The 22,729-nt window shown below is 42.0% G+C and overlaps 1 protein-coding gene across 2 annotated transcripts in view; it reads left to right on the plus strand.

Moving 5' to 3' along the window:
- The window catches only part of ARVCF (armadillo repeat gene deleted in velocardiofacial syndrome), a 165,616-nt gene extending 144,574 nt beyond the window's left edge, over positions 1–21,042 (plus strand). The window contains exons 9-17 of one of the 2 annotated variants that reach the window (XM_009888118.1): positions 4,210–4,337; positions 5,288–5,438; positions 6,806–6,998; positions 8,197–8,308; positions 8,939–9,029; positions 10,235–10,288; positions 15,642–15,733; positions 17,832–17,945; positions 19,360–21,042. In XM_009888118.1, coding sequence (XP_009886420.1) covers positions 4,210–4,337; positions 5,288–5,438; positions 6,806–6,998; positions 8,197–8,308; positions 8,939–9,029; positions 10,235–10,288; positions 15,642–15,733; positions 17,832–17,933 — 923 coding nt within the window. In that variant the 3' untranslated portion in view covers positions 17,934–17,945; positions 19,360–21,042. The remainder of the gene's footprint in view (positions 1–4,209; positions 4,338–5,287; positions 5,439–6,805; positions 6,999–8,196; positions 8,309–8,938; positions 9,030–10,234; positions 10,289–15,641; positions 15,734–17,831; positions 17,946–19,359) is intronic. The other variant, XM_009888117.1, reaches the window with a different exon arrangement.
- The last annotated feature ends 1,687 nt before the right edge of the window (positions 21,043–22,729 follow it).

Raw genomic sequence — 22,729 nt, forward strand, 5'->3', positions numbered from 1 at the left:
TGGGCAAATAAAGCATAATCTACTTGGCACCTCCTGGTAGCATGAACTTCACGCAGAATGAATACATTTGCCAATTTTGAGCAACTCTGCTGCAAAGAAGCTCATCTTTCTTTTTTCAGAAAGGTGAGGGTACAACATATTGGTGAAGATGAGTCTGATGTGGAAGATCTTCCTTTGTATACGTATTAATGCCATTAGCTGGGGGGAGTGCTTAGATGCTGTCCAATGTCTGACACTCCCAATGACATCAGCGTCCAAAGCATTTTCATTTCTCTAAAAGGCAAAAGCTAATATAGTGAACTTGTTTACTTTGCTTTCTGCAATGAAAAAAAAAAAAAAAGCAATAAATGACTTATCCTCATGCTTTTCCAGGAGGAAACAGTGTAGATTGCAACTCAGCACAAATCTGTAACCAATGGAAAAGTCTCCTTTATTCCAGGAGAAATTACCTTTTTAAGGGCAGTGCAGAATCTGGGCTATAATTAAAACAGCTTTTTAAAGAAAAAGAAAAACAGTGGATGTTTTTTTCATTTGATGTATTACCTATGACTAATGACCATCTTTCCTCATTTCCATTTAAAAAAAAGGGTGTAAGCAATTAGCTGTATATTGCACAAAAGTAGCATTACCTGAAAAAATAATTAAGATGATCTTGAAATTAAGGAAATCAGTTTTGAAGAGAAGCAGGTGCTTAATGGAGGTGAGACCAGCTGTGCTTCCCAGGAACGTGCTTGAAGTGCTTCATGGAAAAATGTGCGAGGCCTCCACACAACACTGGAAGGAAATTTATAATAATTCAGACAAATTGCATCCTATAAATAGCAGAGCTGGATTCATTAGGACAGGAGGCAGATGGAGAAAATATAAAACTTGTTTGTTTCTTTTTAAGGGACTATAACGCTTATGAAAAGTGTCAGCTTGCTGTCAATGAGGGAAAAACCCTCCGGTGCAGCAGTAACTTTCTCGCTATTAGGTTCTCATCTCTGCTAATGAGCAACCATCCATGAGGGGCATTCGTAATACTTTGTTTTAGCCACTCCTGCCCGCCTTTTTCTGGCGTAGCCAGGCAGAGACAGAAGTGCTGCAGAGCTGGAAGCGTGCAGCAGTGGAGGGGAGGGGGAAGACATGAAGGACTGAGTTCCGTATTGGGTGCGTAGCGCTTGCTAACTCTGTTTAAAACAGATGCGAATGGGGCAGAGGCATCGATGGAGTTGGAAAGTGGGGATGTGTGAAGTGAGGTGGGAGGTGGGAGTCATCCACCAGACTGGCTAAGGGGTTATGCCCCAAAGCAGAAACGTACTACTAATTGGTAGAGGAGATGCTGTGAATTATTGAAGAGAGAAGGTGAAGACATTCTTGAGATGCTCTTACATTAGTGAGTAGGAAAAAGGAGAGGCTTTGATGCATGAAGAGAAGTAATGACAGAAAGCGGGTGGGAGGCGCGTGACTGGAATGCAGCTCTGTCCACAGGAGGTGAGCGGGGCTGAGGGGTTTGCTGCATCTTAATATTCATACACAGTGAGGTGCTGCAAAGAAGGAAGAGTGTCCAGCCAGCAAGGAACGCACAGGCTGACAGAAAGGGCACATTGTAGACTGCGCCTAAATAATAAGAGGGTGAATGTGTGGGGCTGTTTCCAAGTATGCCGAAATTATAACTAGGTGCCGTAAAACAAAGGCATCGGAGGAGACTGGCTGAGCAATCGCATACCTTTCAGCCACAGGCAGGTCTGAGCTCTCATACAGAAGCGGTAAATGTTCTGTATGAATATTATCTGTTAATGAACCTGCCTTTGGTTTTTTTGCTGATCTGATTTACATTTCAGCAAAGCTTCCTTAAAAGATAACAGTGTCAAAATTCCAGTAAGCTATCCTAAGAGATTCTTTAAGTATTAGTGTTCAGGAAAGGAATACTGCATGCTTATCAGGCAGCGGTGTTTTTTCTTGAGGAGTTCTTAGATTGCCAATTCACCTTGTGAAGTGGCAGGGGAAAAAGGTGATGTGAAGGTCATACTGGAGTCGGATAATCACAAACTTATTTGAGGAATGGAGAAAAGCTATACAACTGTTCATACTTCATGTATTAAGTAACTACAGTTTTTCTCAGCATTCAATATAGAGGGCAATGATCCCAATGCAAGGAGGGGACATTGGAGAAGAGGAAAGTAAGTGGTATGGATTGGCAGGATGCCTTTGGGGATCACCATCTGCTGTGGCTTGCGCATATCTGTGGGGTGTCATGTAGCAAGCAAGTGGTGGCATTAAAACCAGTCCCAGACATGGAGCAGGGTAACTCTCCAGTCGTTGGAAAGGAATGCAAGCGTGCTGGGATGCATGTGAAAAGCTGAGCAAGGAAAGTATGAGCCAGTGCATGGGAGCTCATGGATCCTGGTGCATAGATCAATCTTCTGGTATGGAGCAAAGAAACCCTTGGCTGAAAAAGTGCATTTTCTTGCTTTCAATGGGATAAATAAGCCCTGTATATCCAGGGGGTTAACACGGCCTGTGTTTATGGGTAGTGTTGTACAAGGTTTAAAGTATTGAGTTCTGAGATCTTGACTCACGTAGTCCTACAGCAATAACTAGTATGAAAAATATGGAGAAACAGATTTGAAATGTAAGGCTTTAATTTCAGAAAGCCTTTAGCAACAAAGGCTTTACAAAAGAAAAGAATTGATAGGATATCCACTTGATAGGATAGCAATGTTCAGTTTTCTTGCTTCTAGATTTGATCAGAGATGTCTGAAATACAATAATCTGTGATATGTGCTGAAAAATATGTATATGAGACGGGTGATTTTGAAGAGAAAGTGCTGAAGAGAGGGAGTGATTTGTGTTTGTAGGTTTCCTGTCTTGCTGGTGGAAAACTCACTTTGAATTATGCTACACTTCTAGGACAGCATCTTGTTATGTGAAAAACATTCTTTTCATGTGTACAAATCAAAAAAAAATATAAATCTTCTGCTCAAAACAAGCTTCACATTTCCTGTTTGCACAAGCTCTTTCACACCTTTATGCTTTCTTTCATGTCACTTTTTTCCAAAAACTTTCCTAAGCAAAGCCTGCATGCTGAACTTTATTTATTGCAAACAGCCCAAAAGCCACCAATCCAGAAATATCTTCCAGCTACAGTGACTGCAGATGAGTGTATGTTGACCAGAGCTTGCTTGTGCTTCCTGCGCTCACCAGAACTCTTCAGGGGATTTAGGTTTTTGTTCACATAATCTGAACAGCCCCATGATCTTTGAGATCGTGTTTGTCTGGCAAGTCCTTTAACTGGATGTTTGCATGCTCTTCCCTCATCGATGCAGTGTGTCATGCCACACTTAATGAAGAAAGCTAGGTAAAAATGGCTTCAAAAATGCTACAAATTGGAATGATGAAGTTCTTGCCTAAAATCCTCTTTTTAATACCAGTAGGTGGATAAATCCTAATCCTTTGGATGAGGAAGTCAAGACACGGATGCTACTGTCAGTTACTCAGCATCACAAAAGGAAATCTGTGGCAGAGCTGGGAATAGTTCTCATTCCTGTCGTGCTTAAACTGCAAAGCTGATCCGGTGACTCTGGGGATATTTAGTTAACGCGTGTGTCTGTCGCAGTCTCCTGGTGTGGTACAATGCTGGTGTTTTTCTACACCTAATATTTGGAGTCAGCATTCCTCTCTGCCCCTACCAATTGGGGATTCTAGTTACTTTGACATCTTGCATCTTTCCTTTGTCACCTAGGTGTGAGAGGGGGGTGGCTGATTGTGTAGCTGGCTCTCTTTCGCCCTGTTGTTTGTGTCTGTGAAGGTACTGAGATAGATTTCAATGAAAACAGGAGCGCAAGGTGAATTTGCAACCCCGTCTAGAGATGCAAAGTAAGAATAGTTGCAGACACAAATTGTCTCACGTCACCTTGTTATTACACATGTATGCTCAGCCCGCTAGGCAGTATATAGCGTAGCACAGATTTCAGAAAGACTTGTGAACCTGAAGACAAGCAAAGGAACCTTCAGCCCAGGTGAATGTCCTGTGTGTGAGTTCCTGTGTTCATCATTTTCAACAGCTGTGGATAAAATGTCCTGGGTGTGGCAGAAGCCCTTGTTTCTGTGGTATAGCTTTCTCTTGGCTGTACTTATACATGATTAAATAAAGGTATGTTACGTGTTTATTCATACTTTGCCTTCTCTGCTTCTCTTGCTTCTGTTCTCCTCTTCCCCCACCTGCAGGCTTTGAATTATTGTACCAGCCAGATGTGGTCCGACTGTACCTCTCCATCCTCACTGAAAGTCAGAACTTCAACACTCTGGAAGCTGCAGCAGGGGCTTTGCAGAATCTCAGTGCTGGCAACTGGATGGTGAGTGCAGTCTTCTCCTTAGTCTCTTCTGTTTCCTTTGTGTAAGTAAAGAACAAAGCTGTGGCCCCTTATAAGTGCGCTGTTACCTTGTGCATTTATATCTCCTTTAAAAAGGAAGGAGGTGGGAACTCCAAAGAAATTATTTCCATCTCAATTTGCCCTCTTAAGATGTTTTGCATCTTCTGGACAGATGGTGTTTACATAGTAGAAGTGTCACTGAGATCATGGTGATTTAACCGTGAGCAGGTTTTACTACTTAAACCACTTAACCATTGCTTCGTCCATTCAGAAAAGCCTGTTGTTAGATGATAAGGTGTCCTGAATACTTAATTCATTGGATTGTCAGATTGCTCAGGAAACTGCACTCCAAAGTGTCTCTGCTGTCCTATCTGAAGCATCCCCAGCACTCATCAGGCGGTTCTCTCAAAGGTATGCCTGATCGCTCCTAGAACCGCATGGCAAAGTGGGACTGATCAGCAGCCTGAGGTGGTGTTTCACAGCTGTATTGAATACAGTTTATTTTAAAATCAATCATGAAACAGAATAAAAGCATTAAATTTGAGGTGGGGGAAGATAACAGATGCTTTGGATGCTTTACTGTTCCCTCCAAATGACCTCTTTTTTCCTAATCCGGAGGCATGTTTCACACTGAGGTGTGTACAGAACAGATGCTGGCGGATGATGCTCCTTCCTTCTGTTTCTGTCCTCTTTCCCCAGCAGCTTGCTAAGCTATAGGATGAACTTTGATATCCTTTCTTCCTCGGTGCTTGATGAACTTGAACGATGGGTTAAGTTATAGATGCATCAGCACGCGCAACCTAACTAGCCTTTGCAGGGAAAAAAAAAAAATGAATTACAGTACTGAAGGAAATGCCAGGGGCAAGGAAAGGGCAGGTGTATGAACTCACAATACTTTGTGTTGTTTCTTTTTCCTTGTGTGTTCTGATCAGTGGTCCACGTACATCCGTGCAACAGTGCGGAAGGAGAGAGGCTTGCCAGTGCTTGTGGAGCTGCTCCAGTCCGACTCTGACAAGGTTGTGAGGGCTGTGTCAATTGCCCTGAGAAACCTTTCCATGGATCGTCGCAATAAAGATCTTATAGGTATCTTCTGAACTTTTCTAACCAGGCTGGCATCTTGGATAGCCTTGAGAGACCTCATATTTTCTGTCGCTTATGCTGAGGATTCATTTTGTATGCAGTTTCCATCTGTGCGATCTAAGATTACTCTGTAGCCACTAAGTGCAGAGCTGTTACTTCAGAATGTGTTTTCAGCCCATACAAACGAGCTGTGGTTTGAGGGAAATCTCTAACTTGGGAGTAAAAACAGATGTAGACTTTTGCGGGAGAGGGGAGCGTGTGTAGGTGTGCAGAGAATTGGTTGGGTTAAGAGGTTTCTCGTCTCTCCCTTAGCTCTCGCTGATGTGGCACTTGTGCTCCTAGGCGTGCGTGGTGGTTACAGAGACGTTGCTCCTTACAACTGCTATTTAGATTAGAGCAGGAGTCTTACCCTCGGCATGCGAAGCAAATCTGGGGAAGTGCAGTGGGCTGTAAAGTTGTCCCTTTTTTCTTGATTCCTCCTTCCCTTCTCATCCTTGTGTGTGGTAGTTACTTATAGAAGCTGGACACCAAACAACTTGCTTTTCTTCAAGTTAGTTCTTCAGCAGTGCTCACTGGCTCCTGTCCAGGGGGTAGGTAAGCATTCATCTATCCATAAGCAGGAATCTGGAAGGATTCAGCTGTGAGTTGAGTTTTCCTCTGAATGCTTCTGTATTTAACTGATGTATTTGTTTAAACTATAACCTTGTCACGCCAGGAAATATTGGTCACACATTTAGGGCCATCATCCAAGTTGATACTAATAACTGGCAAAGTGGGATTCTGCCTTAATGTATCAGGTTCTTTTTTTAATAGTTCGGAGGTGTAGCTAGGCAAATGGTACAGACGGACACCTGGGAGTGATCAACTCTGGACTCCTTGTTTTTTCTGCAGTACCGTACACTGAGAAGGCTAACAGCACCCAGGAGGAAATACTCTTACCTTTGCTGGGGGAAGGTTAATAAATGCATAGCTGCACACCTTGCCCCAGAAGGCCTATTACAGCACTAAGTTGAGTAAGCCATGTGCGTGTATTAGCATGAATATGTGGCATTAGCAGCAGCTACTGGGTGCTTTTTGCCTCAGGCATTGCAAAGTATGGTAGATGCTGGCTGTAAAATTCTCAGTAAAGATTCTCCCCCCCCCCCAATACCTTTTAGCGTTTGTGATGAAGAAGTTTGTCTTGGGTATCAACTCTCAATCACCTTGAAATAATGAATGATAAATAAACTGTTAAGTTACAGTCTTGAGGTTGAAAACATGTGCATTATAAAGTTTTTTGACCTGGCAAACACCCTTGAGTTTTATCATTCAGGATGGGAAGCTGAAATGATTATTAGGGCTGACTAATGGTATCTCTTCCCCTTATCTAGGTAGTTATGCCATGGGTGAGCTGGTAAGAAATTTGCCCAGCAGGCAGCAGAGATCTGCAAAGAACCTGGAAGAGGATACAGTGGTTGCAGTGTTGAATACCATCCATGAAATCATTACTGACAGCTCAGAAAATGCACGGTCTCTGATCCAGACACAGGGCATTCAGAAGCTGGTAGCTATCAGCAAGTCAAGGTGAGTGGCAGTTGGAAGGAAAATGCTTGAGAACTCACTTCAGACATGAAAATGTTACTATGAACAGCGGCTTTTACTTTGTGAAAGTATTCAAGCACCCTAACCTTTCAGAGCCTTTAATTTCAGGGCAATTAATATATACACAGTAAAGACAGTCAGTGTCTTTAATAGGTTTACTTGATTTAAAAAAAAAAGTTAATTGAGCAGTCACTTCAGTCACGTTAAGACATGCTCTCTCCTTGTCAGGTACATCTTAGCACCATGTATGCATTTAGCAGACACTGTTTGCAGTGAAACCGCAAAAAAAAAAACAACCAAAAAAACCCCCAACCTGAATCTTTATTTTTAGTGTGGGAGCCTTTTTCCTGTGGCAGCATTCTGTTCCTGGAATGCCAGTGATGAAATCTGTTTCGTTTAAGTAAAGTGGTTAATGATGTGCAGTAATCGTTCTGGCCGAAGTGCTGGTGGTGGTAATTTGAATTGACAAATGTTCACTCTGCAGTTCTGTTGAAAACTGTGTTCTGACTGCTTTAGAGAAAAGTTTGTTTCATATAGTTCGGTCAGTTAGACATTACAGGTGTGTTTTCAGCAAACTTTTGGGAAAGTAGCTGAAGACTGTTGGGTTGCGTTGTTATGAAATATGAAAGCCAACCAAGAGTGTACCCTGTATCATTTTATAGAGGGTGCTTGTGTACTGACTTAGTAAGGAATGGATAAAATTTCATTTTCTGTTTAAAAATAACTTATTTTTTGCTGACCCAAATTCCTTTGTAAGATATTGTAAACCATGAAACAACTTCATTGAATTCTGAGGAATATATGTCAGTTTGGGTGAAGGTCTGAAAAGTGGCTTAGCACTTCATTTTTTGCTAAATAAATCCAGGCAGGATGGTATCTATCTAGTTTTTGTTATGACAGCTGCAAGAAAAGAGAGTCACCCTGGCCTCAGCGCTTGCCCAGCGATACATGTGAAAACCCAAAAATCTGCAGATTACGATTTTTGGATTTTTTTTTTTTTTGTCAGCAAATACCTATAGATATGAAGAAGTCACTGAATTATTTCATGTATATCCTATAGCTTATAGGTTCAAAGAATAGCTGTACGGAGTACTGGATATTGCTCTGGTGCAAAGAAGTCAGCATATGAATAGTCTCACACTGCTTGATACTTAAGCCCTAATTTTGTCTTGTAAATCAGCCAGTCTCCTCGAGAAACAAAAGCAGCATCTCACGTTCTTCAGATGATCTGGAGCTATAAAGAACTACGAAATGCCCTGCAGAAGGATGGGTGGAACAAATCACACTTCCAGGTAAAGATGCTGGGTCTTAGATTTAGTTATGGAAGTGCCTGAGTGGAAGATGCCCTAACTTAGTCTAATATTACAGTCTGATAGATTGTGGGCTTTGGGTCTGTTCTTCTAGTGCTAGTGACAGAACTCTCTCTTCTCGCTCCCCTCTCCCCTCTTCCCTCTCCCCTCCCCTTTCTCTTCTCTCACAGCATCATTCATATACTTGCTGAGTGTGCTTTTTAGTGGTCTGTGAAATGTGGCTTTTTAGGTTTTGGAAGTATACACCAAGGGCCAAGTGCCCGCACTTTTCTGGGGAAGGAATTAGCATGTCGTGCCTTAATTGTGTCTCATTTGAAGCATCCCATCTAGCAGCGTAGGGCAGCCACCTGTTCTTGACATGCAGCCTCCTCATCTTGTCTTGCGAAAAAGTTTTGCCCCTTTTGCAGACCAACAATGCTGCCATTTAGACAACAGGAAAAAAATTCCACCTACAAGTCTATATGAAAATAAAAAATACTCCAGTGCCATATTATCGACAGAAGGGAAGTTGACACCATTCCTTAATATCTCTCCATACCGTTGGTTTGTTTATTTTTCTTGTTCAGTTTCCCTGAGTAGCAATTCCCTATTTGTGTGATTTTTGTCTCCTAGTCTGTTTCTGCAGCTCCAAAGGGTTCCAAAGGTACCTCTGGCAGGTCTGGCTATGATGACAGCACTTTGCCTCTGGTGGATAAAAGTCAAGGTCAGTTCTGCTCTCTATCACTTTTCCTGTTGTGCTTTGCTTGCTTGATTTCTGGATTTCCCACATCTGTGTTACGGCGTGATACCTTGTCATGGCAACTAATACACAAAAATGTATTATTTATGTGGTGATTATGTCCCAGAGTCCCCAAATGATCAGTCCCGTTAGCTGGATATGGATAGTATTCCTTCCCTGTGAAATGTACACTACTGATGTTGTTTTCACAACTTGTATGCAACATAATCAGTGAAATCTTCCTGGGAGAATTTGGGATAGATGGGAGTTGGAACTTCGATAGAGGAGAACAGCCATGTTTATAAATAAATCTCGCCTTCAGCCAGGCAGTGGGCTTGGCCTTACCCCTGCTCAGTACTGGAGTCTTTTCCTTTCTAAAAAAAGGTGCCTGTTTCAGCAATGCTTCTCCCTCTACTGTGCAGGTTTTTTCATTGGCGATGGGTTTATCCAAACTCTAGCTAAACCTGGCTGTGCCTTTTCATGAGGCTCGACGCAGCCGTACCGACACTGGTGTAGCTTCAGCTTTAATTTCACTATGATTGCTTTGTCTCTGAATCTGGTTCTAAGGTTCAGACGTCAAAATTACTTTTCAGAAATCTTTAGTCTCCTATGGCAGTTTGCTATGTTGCACTTCACCTGGTTTAACTGCAAATTGCTGTAAAAAAGACAGCCCCACACTGCCACTGCCCACCTTCCCTGTCTTTGGGCAAATCTGACAGATTACGCAGACAGAGGATGACTTGGATCAGTTTGCCGATCTGACAATAAACTTGTTTTCTTTGTGGGTTAGCCTTCTGTCAGCTCAGCAGGCTGCTGGGTTGGATTGTGTGCCATGTGAAGCTGCACCTTTACTTACTTTCTTTCTCTTCTATTCTGGAGAGACCAGAGAGAAGCTTGTTAATAGTGGTAGGTAGTCCAAAGCGGAATTGTGGTTTCTGTTATCACTTGGGGAGCGGGAGTTCTATATTACAGTGCCAACGCAGAAAATATAAGGATTACGTGTGCTCTCTGGAGAGCTTAAATCAAACTTCCTTTTCTGAATGGATAACAGTTGAATAGTTTGGGGTTTTTTTACAGTAGCTTCTTCATTTAGTATTATATGGACCTCTCTGGTCTAACTAATTTAAAACTACCAGGTTTTGAGAAAAGCAAATGGTAACTCAAGTCATTTCAATGTTTCCGTTTTACAGATAACGAGAAGGCTGGGAGTCGTGATATGATACCTATGGATGAACTTGGCCCAGGTAAATTCAGTCATAGATCAAACTCTGTCTGTTTCAATAAAGCACACTGTCACTCACAGGAAAGTTCAACTATTTCTCCAGGAGATATTATTTCAGGTGGATAAAGCTGACATTTAAAAACAGAATGTTACCTTACAAAAGATTGGTTGTCGTTGTGGGGTTTTTTTTTCCCCCATCCTTTTTTTTTTTTGTTATTCTTTTAAATATATGTAGAGCGTACACGCCGATTTGTCCACTACTTTAAGAGTATATTGGAGATATACTGACACAGGTTTCATTTTAGTCTCTGGATCTTTAGGCAGCTGCATTTTCTATTACAGATGGGGATTCAGAAGGGAAAAAAAGTTGAAAATATACTTCAGTGTAATGCTTCTATTTAAATCTGTTCTGCCTTTGTTTTCTGTAGGTAACACCAAAAATAATTTAGTATGTATGATATCCCTGGCGCCACTTCTCACTTACCTGCATCTACCCGAGTCTGGCTTTTCCTATAGACAGAGAACAGCCACCTACTGTCAGTGAAGTGCTTTGAGATTGATAAGCTCTGTAGTTTAAGACTTGTAGAGCTTTTTTTTACTTTACTGAGGTAGATAAGGTGCTGTGTGGTCTCTTGGGGATTTGCTTTACTTCCTTCAGTTGACGTTATTTTTGTTTAAATACCCATATTAATGCGTTCAAATCAAACAGTTTGATATACTGCTATTTGTGATTGTAGCTGGAAAAAAATAGCAAGTTAGAACCAAGCAGAAAGCCAGGCATGTTCAGAAGTGAAAATAACAGGTATATATTACCTTTCGTATTCTTAGAAAAATGAGATGCCACCTGCCATGAATCAACTGTCCATATGTATTTTGCCTAAGGGACCACTGAAACATTTGTTCTCACAATGGAAGAAAATAACTTCAGAGAAGATTGCCTGGCAGGATAGCTCTGTGCTAGCAGGTGCTGCAGTATGGGCAGTGCTGATTGTTTGTAGTCTCAATATTAATTGTTGCCTTATGCTTTCAGGAGTTACTGGTACAGCTCTGAGTACAAAATGAAATGCAAATTAACAGCATATGTATAACATAAGGCAGATTCTCTGGGCTGGTTCTGTTCTCCAATCTTTTTATCACTATTAGGTGAAATCTGTCACGTTTTCTTGACTCCAGCTCTTGAGTGCTTTTTAACTCCAATGTAACTATACCTTTGTGCTGTTTCAGAGGTCAACTGAGAAGAGACTAAATTAATTTATCCAGTTTACTATCTTTATTTCCAAGGAACTGGAATAGCAACTCAGTATTTCAGGCTCTGCCAAATGTCATATGTTTTTTGTCTTATGGGCATACTTGACGAGCTGCTCTAGACTATATTTTCTGATTTTAATTTCATCATGGACTGTTGTATTCTGGAGGTTTTGTTCTTTTTCCACTCTCAAGTGAACTGGCAGATACAAGGAGCAGAACATCAACATGCAGTCCTCTGGGTTTGTACCTCCCACAAGCAGTTTGGTTGTATCTCCACATTCTCCACACCAGTCTATATTCAGCCTCCAGGAGAGACTCACCTCGCTTACTTTTGCAAAGAAAAGACATGACACGCAGTGCCAGAGAATTGGTACCAGTTGTTCAACATCCCAGCTTATCTTTTTATTTCTTTTTATTGCAAAGTCCCGTGCCCTGGTTTCAGTTGTGTGTTTTCCCCTTGCCTTCCTCTTTTTCTGACTTCACTTGCCCTAAGATCTTTCTACTTTATATTCACTATTTTTTAGAGAATTTTCATCTGCCTCCAGCTTTGTGTTGTCCATTTCATTTAATTCAGATGCTTCCAGGTTACGTAGTTATCTTTGTGCTCTGCTACTTTGGTACAGAAATGTAATTGACTCAAACACGTTAGAGTGTGCTGGTGTAGAACTCAGTGAGTTTCTGTGCCACACACATGTTAGAGGTACCCATCCATTCAGCCAGGCACTTCCAGCCCAGCGTGTTCATCTGCTCTCCTGCCGTGTACAAGACTACTTGTTCCAGAGCATCACCGCCTGTCTGCTGCTCCTCTGTTGCCTCTTTTTATCTGGGTTCAGCTGTCTCGGGCCTTTACTCTTAACCCATGTTGATTCTTTTTCAAGATTGTAAAAAGAAAATTGCTATTGGTATCTCAGCTTGTTTGCTAATGCTGTGGGGTCATCCTTCTCTGTAAAGGAAATTAATTAGCTATCAGTGTTGCTAGGGAGGCAGAAAGATACATTTGCCATCAGCTGGCAGTACTACACCAGTCATATTCCTCTTGTCTGGAGCAATGGGAGAGCTTGGGTGGAGCGTGGATGTCCTGGGAGATGGACAAAAACATGTATTATGAGTTACTGTGGGATGCACTAGACAGCCCAGTGCAGAGATAGCTCAGGTCTGTCAGACTTCATCAGCTCCAGACAAGTGGCTCTGCACCGAGTAATCTGAAAGGTCATCAGTGCTTATTGTCACGGTGCTGCCTGAGGGTGGCTGTGACCCTGAGCTGTCTGTAGAAGCAACAGAACTGTGATCTCAAGGCTGTATGCCAGATTTGTGAGTTTCTAAAACTGTATCTGTGCTTCAATTAACCTACAGTCAGTCAGACAAGAGCATCTGGGAGCTGAGAATTGTTCAGACCAGAGACACGTAGTTCAGATGCCACTGTCCTACATGCCCATCTTAAGGTATAACTTCTTCTTTCTCCTCCTCCTCTGTTTTGATGGGTCCGGAGGTTTGATCTTTGTAAGTTGAGAGCTGTGTGGGGGCATGGATGGACTGACACTCAGCAGGCATTTGGTCTTGTAATCTGTGATGACATAAAAATGTTGCTGCAGAGTGAAAGGGAGATAGTCAGTGAAGCAATACTGAAAACAACAAGCAGAAAGTTGAGAGAGAGGAATAAACAAGCCAAGGATGGGACGTGCTTCTATTGACCAATATGACTTTTGTCTATACACTGGATTGTATTAACTCAGAACAACTCATTTACACCTTGGACCAGTAAGATCTGTATAGGTCTCGTTTATGCCACAGAAACAGAGTTAATTCTGATTACTTTTTAGGATGAATCTGAAACGCGGGAGAAGTACTTTCTAATTTCTTTGAAGAGCTGGGGTCCTTGGGGCCCTGAGGTGTTACTTCTCTGGTGCAGCCACCTTTGAGCTATTTCTCATTTTATTAGGTCAAATCATGAACTTCCTATCTCTGCTGCTGCTTATCTTGACAGTCATAGCACAGTGTGTGGTTTTTAGAAACACATAATCCATTTGTGCTGATGTGTGTGGCACCATTAGCATGCAGATCACACACCAGTGGGCTGAGAGTATGAATTGCAAAATGTGTTGGAACTTAGATATGAAGAACAAAGTTCTTGACCATTTTTTGATGTTAGATTACTGACACTGTGCAAAAGCTTGATCTTCCTGTTGCTGCTGTCCTGGCGAAGCATGTTTTTTTTTATTTTTCAGTAGCATTAAAGATCTATTGTGCTTGTAATTTTTTGTGATTACGGTCCTTACTTCTGATCTTGCTCCCTGAGAAGTATCGCGGCTGCCATACTTCATTTATTAGCTGTTGCTTTCTGGGGATAGGTTAAAGGTTTCCTTCGTATCTTGGCAATTCATTTAAAAAATGTTTGTGGATCACCCATGATGGTGGCACTACAAAAATGCAAAGTGATCCGTTACACCATTGTGAGTCTAATTAATATTAGTTTGTAAAAAGCTACTGCTCAGTTGTTTTGAGTTAGATTTTTGCGGGGAGGAGTCAGCATATTTCCATCATTTAAATACATACTTATGTGAATGATTTACTGCTAAATAAATGATGAATCTTTATATTAGGATATGACTTACTAGCAGTATTCGTGCATGTCGTTTGAAAGAGAATTATGGGTCATGCGTTCCTCCACAAATGCTGGCTGGGTAGCAGGATGCAGCTGGAAGGCTTCAAGTTTTTTCTTTTTTGTTCAAAAGGAATAGCCAAGAATGTTAGGCATCTTCATTGTCAACAAATAATTGTAAGTAAAGCTCTGTGTAGCGATTGCTTTCATGCTTTAAGATCTGTGTACTACATGTATAACTCCAAAATTCTTTAGTTACTTTTAGGCAGTGTGGTTAAATAATGTGTTACTATCCATGATGTCATAAACATAAGCTACCTCGGGTGCTTGTTGCAGGTCTGTGTGCGCTCTGATTGGTGAGATACATAGGAAAACTACAGCTTTTTTCAAACTAGCCTGGCTGGGGGCAGCATAAACATCGTTTAGGGCTCTGCTCTGCGCCTGTGTTCAGCACAAGTCACTCTAGCTGCATGTGCTCTCGTCGTGTGGGCAAACAGTGCCTCTTCATGCCATGGGAACCCCACAAAAAACATGACTGACTTTTTCTTAATGGCTTGTGGCTGGCAAGTAATAAACCAAAAGAGGAGTGTTTTGGCAGTTTATGTAAAACCTTTTTGTGGCATTCTAAGAACCCAGTTTGTCAGGACATGAAAACATTAATGATCCCTCAATTACATAGGGGGAAAACAAAAAGCCTACAGGGAGCTATAAATTTGAGTGTCATTTACTCCAGATTACAATGCTGTCAAAGCAGAGCAGGAGAGGATTTATTTGTCACTGATAATGAGAGAAATTTGATGCATCAGGAAAATAAATCAAGATTTGCATTGGCTGACAATGATTCAAAGTGAAGGTTCCGAAATAATTAGAGCCATTTCTTCATAAAACCCTCTCACACTTTTCTTCCTTGTGTTCATCATGCCTTCGTATTGTTTCTTAGTTGTCAGGAGAAAAAGCACCAACAGGTGCTACTTCACAATGAAAGACAGTCCGAGCACAGCAGGGTTTGCATCAACATTTCTTCCAACTCGCCAGGCCTTTTCTCCTCAGTGCTCTGAAAGGGACTCTTCCAAATTATTGTCATGTCCTGCTAGTAGTCAGGCTCAGAGAGAGCGGGAACATGCTGCAGAGTGTTCAGAGAATGAACACAGCCAATTAATCCGGCTGCTAAGCAAGAAACACAAAATTTGGGCTGAGTTTGGAGCTCATTAGCCCCAGGGCGTGAGATGACAACTTGCTGCTTTTCTTGGGCACACTGAAAACTGCAGCAGGCTGGGATGAAAACAGTGCTGCTTGCTAATGAGTGCCAGCATCTGGCAGTGATACAAAAAGAAGGCCTTTCTGGTTTGTTTTAAGCTGGTAAAAATGAAATTTCAGAGCTGGAGCACATGTGAAAAGCAGGCTGCCAGCATCTTCGGGTTGTGATGGTTTATTTTCCCGTTTCTTTGCTGAAGAATTCTGCTAGCATCAGCTCTGGTTTTGCTCTTATTTGTGCTTCGTGCCTGACTGTCGTGTTATTTCTCCTCAGATGGGTACTCCACCATCGATCACCGGGACAAGGAGCGCAAATACAAGACCAGTGATAACACAGGGGATGCCTCGGAGAAAGAACCTTTAAAAGTGAAATTCCTCTTCCTGCAAAAACTGCTGAATGCTAGTTAGTGCCTTTAAAAGAAAGGAAGCCTGGTGTCCTCAGCAAGAAATATAGGGTAGTTACTCACCAGGGGGCTGTAAAGGGCTTTGCTTTTTTTTGCTTTTTTTTTTTTTTTTCTCCTTCCTTAGATAAAGGCACCAAGCTTAGCATTTGGCTAATAAAAAATAAAAACAAAATGCTGCTTTCCAGTGCAGGAGCAAATGGAGACAATCACTGTATTCTTGTAAGTGGATGAGGTTGTAAAAATAGAAAGTGCTTGTTCTGTCACCCTCGTCCAGGCAGCATTCCCTAGCCCTAAAGTGCGTAAGTGTGCTCAGACTTTGTTCCAAGAACAGTCACTTCAGACTGTCACGCTGCTTTATTGTTTTCAGCATGAGAAGTAGGTGTGAGCCTGTGTGTCTGTGTACTGCAGGGTGGTGAACAGCATTCATAGCCCCAACACTCGTTTACAGTCCTGACAGTGGACTACGGCCATGGGCCAGGGAGATAGAGGGAGACACATGCATAGTTATGTGTGTGCCTTCTGAAAACAAATGTAGACAACAGTATAATTTAAAAAAAACCCAAACAAACAAACAAAAAAAAACCTACCAAAAACAACTTCACAAAGCTCTTTGTATCGTGAGTTGTGTGCAAATGTAGCTTAGTGGGCTCTGTGTCATTTCTGTTGCATTGCTACGCCTTTTCAGCAGACCTTTTTAAAAGTTGCTTAATGCAGTGGCCGTCAGTTCTCTCTGGCCTCAAAACAAGCTTGTCTTTTTCCCCGGGCAAGTAATTTCGAGGAGGAAGAGGAGGATTCAGTGAAACAAGAGTCAGTGGTAGGAAATGCTATTGTTAGTCTGTAGAAGGCTGTCCTTAATAACCTCCAGCACATTGCTGATAATATCAGAAAATCCAGGTGATTCATGTTCAGTGGAAACAAATAAGCTTCAGTCAATTGAAAGGAAACTCCGCTACTATTGAACACGGGAAATAAAAATGTGATTTGGAGAAAAATATTTCCATAGATCATGAGTTAGGAAGATGTCCTGCTGCATTCTGCCCATATTAACTCACCTGGTCGTGCATTTCCTGCTGGTTCCTGCCTTTCTGTGAGGGTACACCCTGGAGAATGGCTTCAATCCAGCTGGACGTATTTTAAGCACAAATCACTCTCTTCAGTTTGCCAGTTCTGAGTATAGCAGTGCGCCATTGAAGGCTGCCCAGTTGGACTTTTTGGTAGATGTGGTTGTGCTCCTTCATTTGTTTTTGGAACTGATAAAACTGAGCTGATTAGTCAAGTCCTGCAGTGTGCCATCCTGCTCCAGTGTGGTGAGAGGTGGCTCTGCTTGAACATGTATCAACGAAATAAACCTTCTAGTTTTCTTATCTCAGTTCTAATATGTTTTGCAGTGGGCACAGATGCACCAAGTGATATAAGAATGTTGTTCAATAGGAGCTTGACAGAAAATGTCTTTCTAAGGAAAATAGGCTAAGGCAGGAAAATTAACAAATACTTGTTATTTTTGCCACTCAAAATTCATTAAAGTAGTCCGACACAACCCTTAAAATCACAACAAGCAGTGTGTGTCTGAAGTGAAGCACAACCCAGAGTCCAGTGAGTAGCTGCTTTGCTTTCATGAATAAAAGAGAAAAAAACCTTCACCTCGACAGTGTCTCTCCCGTAGTCTGTGCTGCCTCTTGGTGCTAAGGACAGGGGGTAACCTGAGCTCAGCCTGCCGTACCCCCAGAGGTGTGTGCTGCCATGCCCTCCCTTGGGCAGAGCTACTCAGCTTTCTCCCTTCGCTGTGAAACAGAAATATATCTCTGGGGTCTTCTGGCTTGTGAATGGTTTGGTAACCATGGCTCTGAGGTTCAAGAGAGGAAAAGAATTGTGAATAACGATGGCGGGAAAGTGCAGCCTTTTGGCTGTTGCAGATGCTTTTGTCAGTATTGTGTCTTTGCTGATCTTGTTTCTTTCTCTACCACTAATTTTCCCTTGTGCTCCTTTAAGCTGACTTGTTTGGTGGTTTTGTTTGATTAATCCGCTCTGTTTTGCCTTTAACTCCTCACCCTGTGCTGCAGAATGACACAAATAGGAAAAACATTAACAGGAGTAACAGGGCTTCGGTGAATCTGGTGGATGCCCGTGACATTAAACCCCAGCCTGTTGACTCCTGGGTCTAATTTGCATGCATGGTAGGTCCTTTTAATGGTAATTGGTGCTAGTGATTAACTTGTCTCGTGCATGATCTGTATCGCTGTGGAATCTCTTCAAGGCTAACTGCTAACTGGGTCCTTTCAGACAAATGAAAATGCATTTGAAAAAAAAGTGGTGTTTATATTATTCAGTGTATCTTTAATGAAACACAATCAAACACCACTGATGAAAAAAATAACCTGTCAAAAAATAGACAGAGAATTAATATCGTGAACAATTGGTTGTCAGCTGAAATGTGAAAGATTTCTGCTGTTAGGACACGGGAATGAATTTGAGTAGTGTGTTCCTGCTTACAACCATTTTTTCCCCCTCTATGCTCATTATAAGGATTAGTCTGAGACTTAAGGAAAAGCATATCCTTGACTATTTATGGATGTCCCCTGCAGTTCCCATGAATTATGCAGCCCTGCCCATCTGCAGGAAAGCTGCTGGCTGTACACAAGCTACTTTGCAAGGTGCGATGATTTTGGTGACACAGTAAACATTGACCCACAGCTCCCACATCGTAATTCCTATTTTTTTTTTTTCTGTCACTAAAGAAAAGGTGCCTTTTTGTTGCTTTCTAGTTCTCTGCCTCTGCCATGTGCCGGGTTCCTCAGTAATGTTACTGGCCTTTCTTTGCTCCTGCCACTGCTAATCTGTCTCCTGCTGTCTTGCTAGACAGCCCTCTGCCCTGGCCATACCTTCTGGCACTCCACCAGATGTGAGGCTATGTTTGGAACAGCAGGTTTTGTACCCCTGGCTATGACTAAAGGAAAATCTTAGTGACTGTTGTGAAGGCACTGGGCAACATTCCCATCAGAGCAGACAATAGGCCTTTAAGGCCCGAATTCCAAAACATCATTCACTCCCATAATTCTGCGTGGGAAACACTTGCATTAGTGGGAGAAAACACTCCTGTATATTATTGGGGGGTGGTGGATTCCCCCCCGCCGCCTCCTTCTTCATTTAAGAGCCCAATGTAAGTGCTGAGTATTTACAGATTGGTTTTGTCCCTGGGTTGGAAGCACCTGCCCAGAGCAGCCTGTCAACACTGCCGGGTACTCTTAGGTGGCTGCAGAGCAGGCCCTGGCACCCTTGGCTCCCCGCGGCCAGTCAGCACTATGCCATCAGCCTTGTTGGCCCAGCCAGAGGGCAGGGCTGAGCAGATGAGTAGTGCCCATATGCTTCACTCCTGCACTCTTCCCCTGAGCAGTGAAGGCTTACAGGTGGGGTACAGGCTTTGAAAAATTAAGTCTGTGCTCGTTTTCTCCCAGTCATACCCTTCAAGGAAGGGAATATGTATATTGGGGATAGGTTGGCGTTTCCAGTCACTGTCCTACCACTGGGTGATGGAGATCACCAAGGTCGTGTTACTTGCTGGTATTAATCAGTTTTGACTTTATTTTGCAGGGCTAGGGTCCAACCACATTTTTTTTAATTGAAGGGAAGAAACAAACATTGAATCGACACAGAGGATCTCATCAGTCACCACTGCCATTCAGATTTGGAGGGCACTGCATCACTGACCAGGCTGCAGATTCCAAGAGGATGAGGGGAGAAAACACAACTGACCGCCATTGCCAACCCCGGAGCACCATGCCTTACACCCAGACCGTTTGCTTTCTAACTCAGTTACTTTCCTGCCAGAAATAGCCACCACCTCCCCCTCCCTCCCGCTCCTGCAAGAAGAAAGCAAGCAAGCAAGAAAAGAGAACCCAAGCTTCCAGCTAGCTGGCTGCGTTCTTAGGTGACTCTTACGTGTGGATGGTGCCAAGTATGAGAAGCGAAGGTCATGTGGCAGAGAAGATGACAGCTTCACAAGGGATAGAGAAACTGCAGAATTTTTGAAGTAATATCGTAGGTGTAGCTGTGAAGATAATAGCACTTTTCTGGTTTGGGGCTCATTGTTTTATTTTTTGTTTTGGGGGATTTCTTTTGAACTGTGAATCTAACATTTTTAAAGGCTTTTTGAAAAAAGTTTAGGTTTTCTTTATTATTTCCACAGAAAGTGCAGGAATGTTGAGTGGGTTTATTGGATTTCAACGAAGGGAGAAAATGCAGAACAAAAACTATTAAACGCTGGTCAAATGAACTGGAGAGTGGATGATAAACTTGATGCAAGCTGTATAATCTGCTTTTAGAGTAAGCTATATCAATCACAGTGCTATATTATCATTATAATCTGGTGTACAATACTTCTGCCTTTTGAATTCTGTAATGGCTCTGTTTTTATTTCCACATATTGAAAAGCAGTTTATTGAAGGTTTCAGTGTCCCTGGTTCAGAAACCTATGCTGAGAAATGGAGTTGGCTGGCTCTTTATTTTCTTGTTCTCAAAGATTACAATAAGGAGCTTTTACGTTTTAAATGTACCAGTGGTGCATTGATGATGATTAACCATTTCTTTTGCCATAGCTGTTAACACATTGGAAGAAAATAGGAGCTTTTTTGTAGGTTGTCTTACTTTAAACACGCTATAAATTTTAGATGGGTCTGTCACTTATATTTCATGGTAAATTTATCATTGTTGGATCCATGTTTGCTTTGGGCTATAGATCCTGATGAAAAATGCCACAAAGGGAACTGTTTTGGCATTTTTTAAATCATCATCATGATTTCTGTGTTCCTTTGGTTTTGTTTTGAGATTACATGTTTCATTTGGTGTGAAAATCATCCATGTGTAACAGTTCTCCTCTAAGATGCCAAGGCCTGCTTTGTGTAAGGGGAAATTTTACCTCACGAGAACGTACTCTGCATAGACAGTATCTGGTAATGCCAAGAACAAAACGACTTCGGATCACTGATTTTCATTGGTCAAGTGAGGGCAGCAGATGAGAATAGGAAGCAAATGTCTCACTAGTAGCATCAGAGGACTTTTGCTGATTTTATTTGGTTGCCACTGTTGTTTGGTTGCCACATTCAGTTTTAAACAAGCTCCTAAAAACGGTATGACTGGAAAGCACATTTTTGAATCTAGCAGACATCATTTGCGGTTTTCAGTGCCTGCCATTTCCTTTGTAATTAAAAAGGGGAAATATCCAACAACCTCACCTCCCCCACAATATTACTGTAATAGTAAACATCTAAAATTTTTTGTAAAAAAATTTAAAAACTTTTTTAAAAAAAAAGCAAGTACCAAGAGCTTTGTATCTTCTTGAGTATATTAAAAATTTGACATTAATACATATATATAAATAAATGAAAAAGTCTATATATCTATATATATATATATTGTTGTGCAGAGGATAGGTTAACAAAACCATGTAAAGTAGTTTGCAGGAGAGGGAAGCATATGTTGATTCAGGGAAAAAGACTGATGCCAGAAGCTGTCAGTGATTTGGATGATACGTGTGCTCCTTCACACTCTCCCCTTTTTGACCCTCATCTTCCAGGTATGTTGCAGTGGTCACTGCTGGATCCTGGGGAAGGTGAAGTTGCTTGGAGCAAATTAAGATAGCAAAGATTTGGTTTCTTTCACCTGCATGAGGGTCCTATTGGGCCAAAGATGCTCAGCGGATCAAGGGAAGTAAAGAGATACATCTGTGATTATCTGCATTTGTGTCGGGGCAGTGTCTGTCTATGTGTAGACATAAAGTGTGGCAATGAAACCAGATACATAGTCCGACTGTATATTATATCAATGGTGCTCTTTTCATACTTGTTCTGCCAATACGCGGAGACCCTTTTAACCAAGCTACACAGAAGAGTTTTATATCACTTTTGGTTATGTACTTGGTGTATTCTTTTTGTATATGAAAGGATTTTTTTAAAAACGTTCAGTAATTAGCAATGGAACCTGCTTTGTAGCTGATTAGAACAGTGTAAGAGAAGGGCCGTGCTGTCAGTCTGTCCCTGATCTACTTCAAACCTATATTTACCAAAGGAGTCTGAGCAAAAGTTCACTTAAAATAAAGACCTGACTGTTGAAAGGAGTCTCTGCTAAGACTTTGTGATTTAGTTATTGTACAGATATTTCAAAGCCAGTAAGAGGTTAACAGAGAAAACTGCAGGAAGGGGGAAGTGAAATGCCTAGGGGCCAATTATGTCCATGACCTCCTATCCCAGATATCCCATGGCTCTCAGTGGGGCACTACAGGGACACTCAAAATCTGGATTGGAATCGGCTTTGTTCTCTGTCATTAGTGGGCTAACAACACTGAGGAGTATTTGAGAAGCAAATTCAGACCCTATCCCGCTTTCCCCCAAAAGTCCTTTTCATACTTTGTGACTGCATCCTGTGATAAGCAAACCTCCCATCAGGTCAGATGGCGTTGGCTGCCCAGGGTCATTGTAGAAAACTGTTCTTTGTTTTCCTAGGGGAAAGCGTTCATGGCAGCCAGCACAGTTGGGAGCTGACAACATGGTTTATTGCTAACGAAAAGCAAAGGATGGTATATCAAGAAGTCAAGACTTCTGTGCCAGGACTTCCCCTGGGAATCACACGTCTTACCCCTGCCCTTCCCATGCCTTACAGTAACAACGAAATCCCAAGTATGTAGCAATAACCCATCGTTTACGTTACTGTGGGTTTTTTCTTCTTGCCAAACTGTCGTTTGGGTGTTGAGGAAGGAAAATGGATTGGGGTGATTTGCATGTGAGGCTATCACCTTGTAGTATCAGCCCACCAGCTGAAGTCCAAAGCAAGATACTTTGAACCAAGCCTGGTGATTTAATGTCCTGTTTTATCTGTGGCCACAAGCTCACTGGTGGAATGTGTGCCCACACCTGCCCTTACCTCTCCCCTTGTTGGTGCAAGTGTGACTGGCTGCTCGAGCTGTTCT

The sequence above is a fragment of the Charadrius vociferus genome, unplaced genomic scaffold (assembly GCF_000708025.1).
Source record: "Charadrius vociferus isolate BGI_N301 unplaced genomic scaffold, ASM70802v2 scaffold326, whole genome shotgun sequence".
In the NCBI taxonomy this organism is placed as follows: Eukaryota; Metazoa; Chordata; class Aves; order Charadriiformes; family Charadriidae; genus Charadrius; species Charadrius vociferus.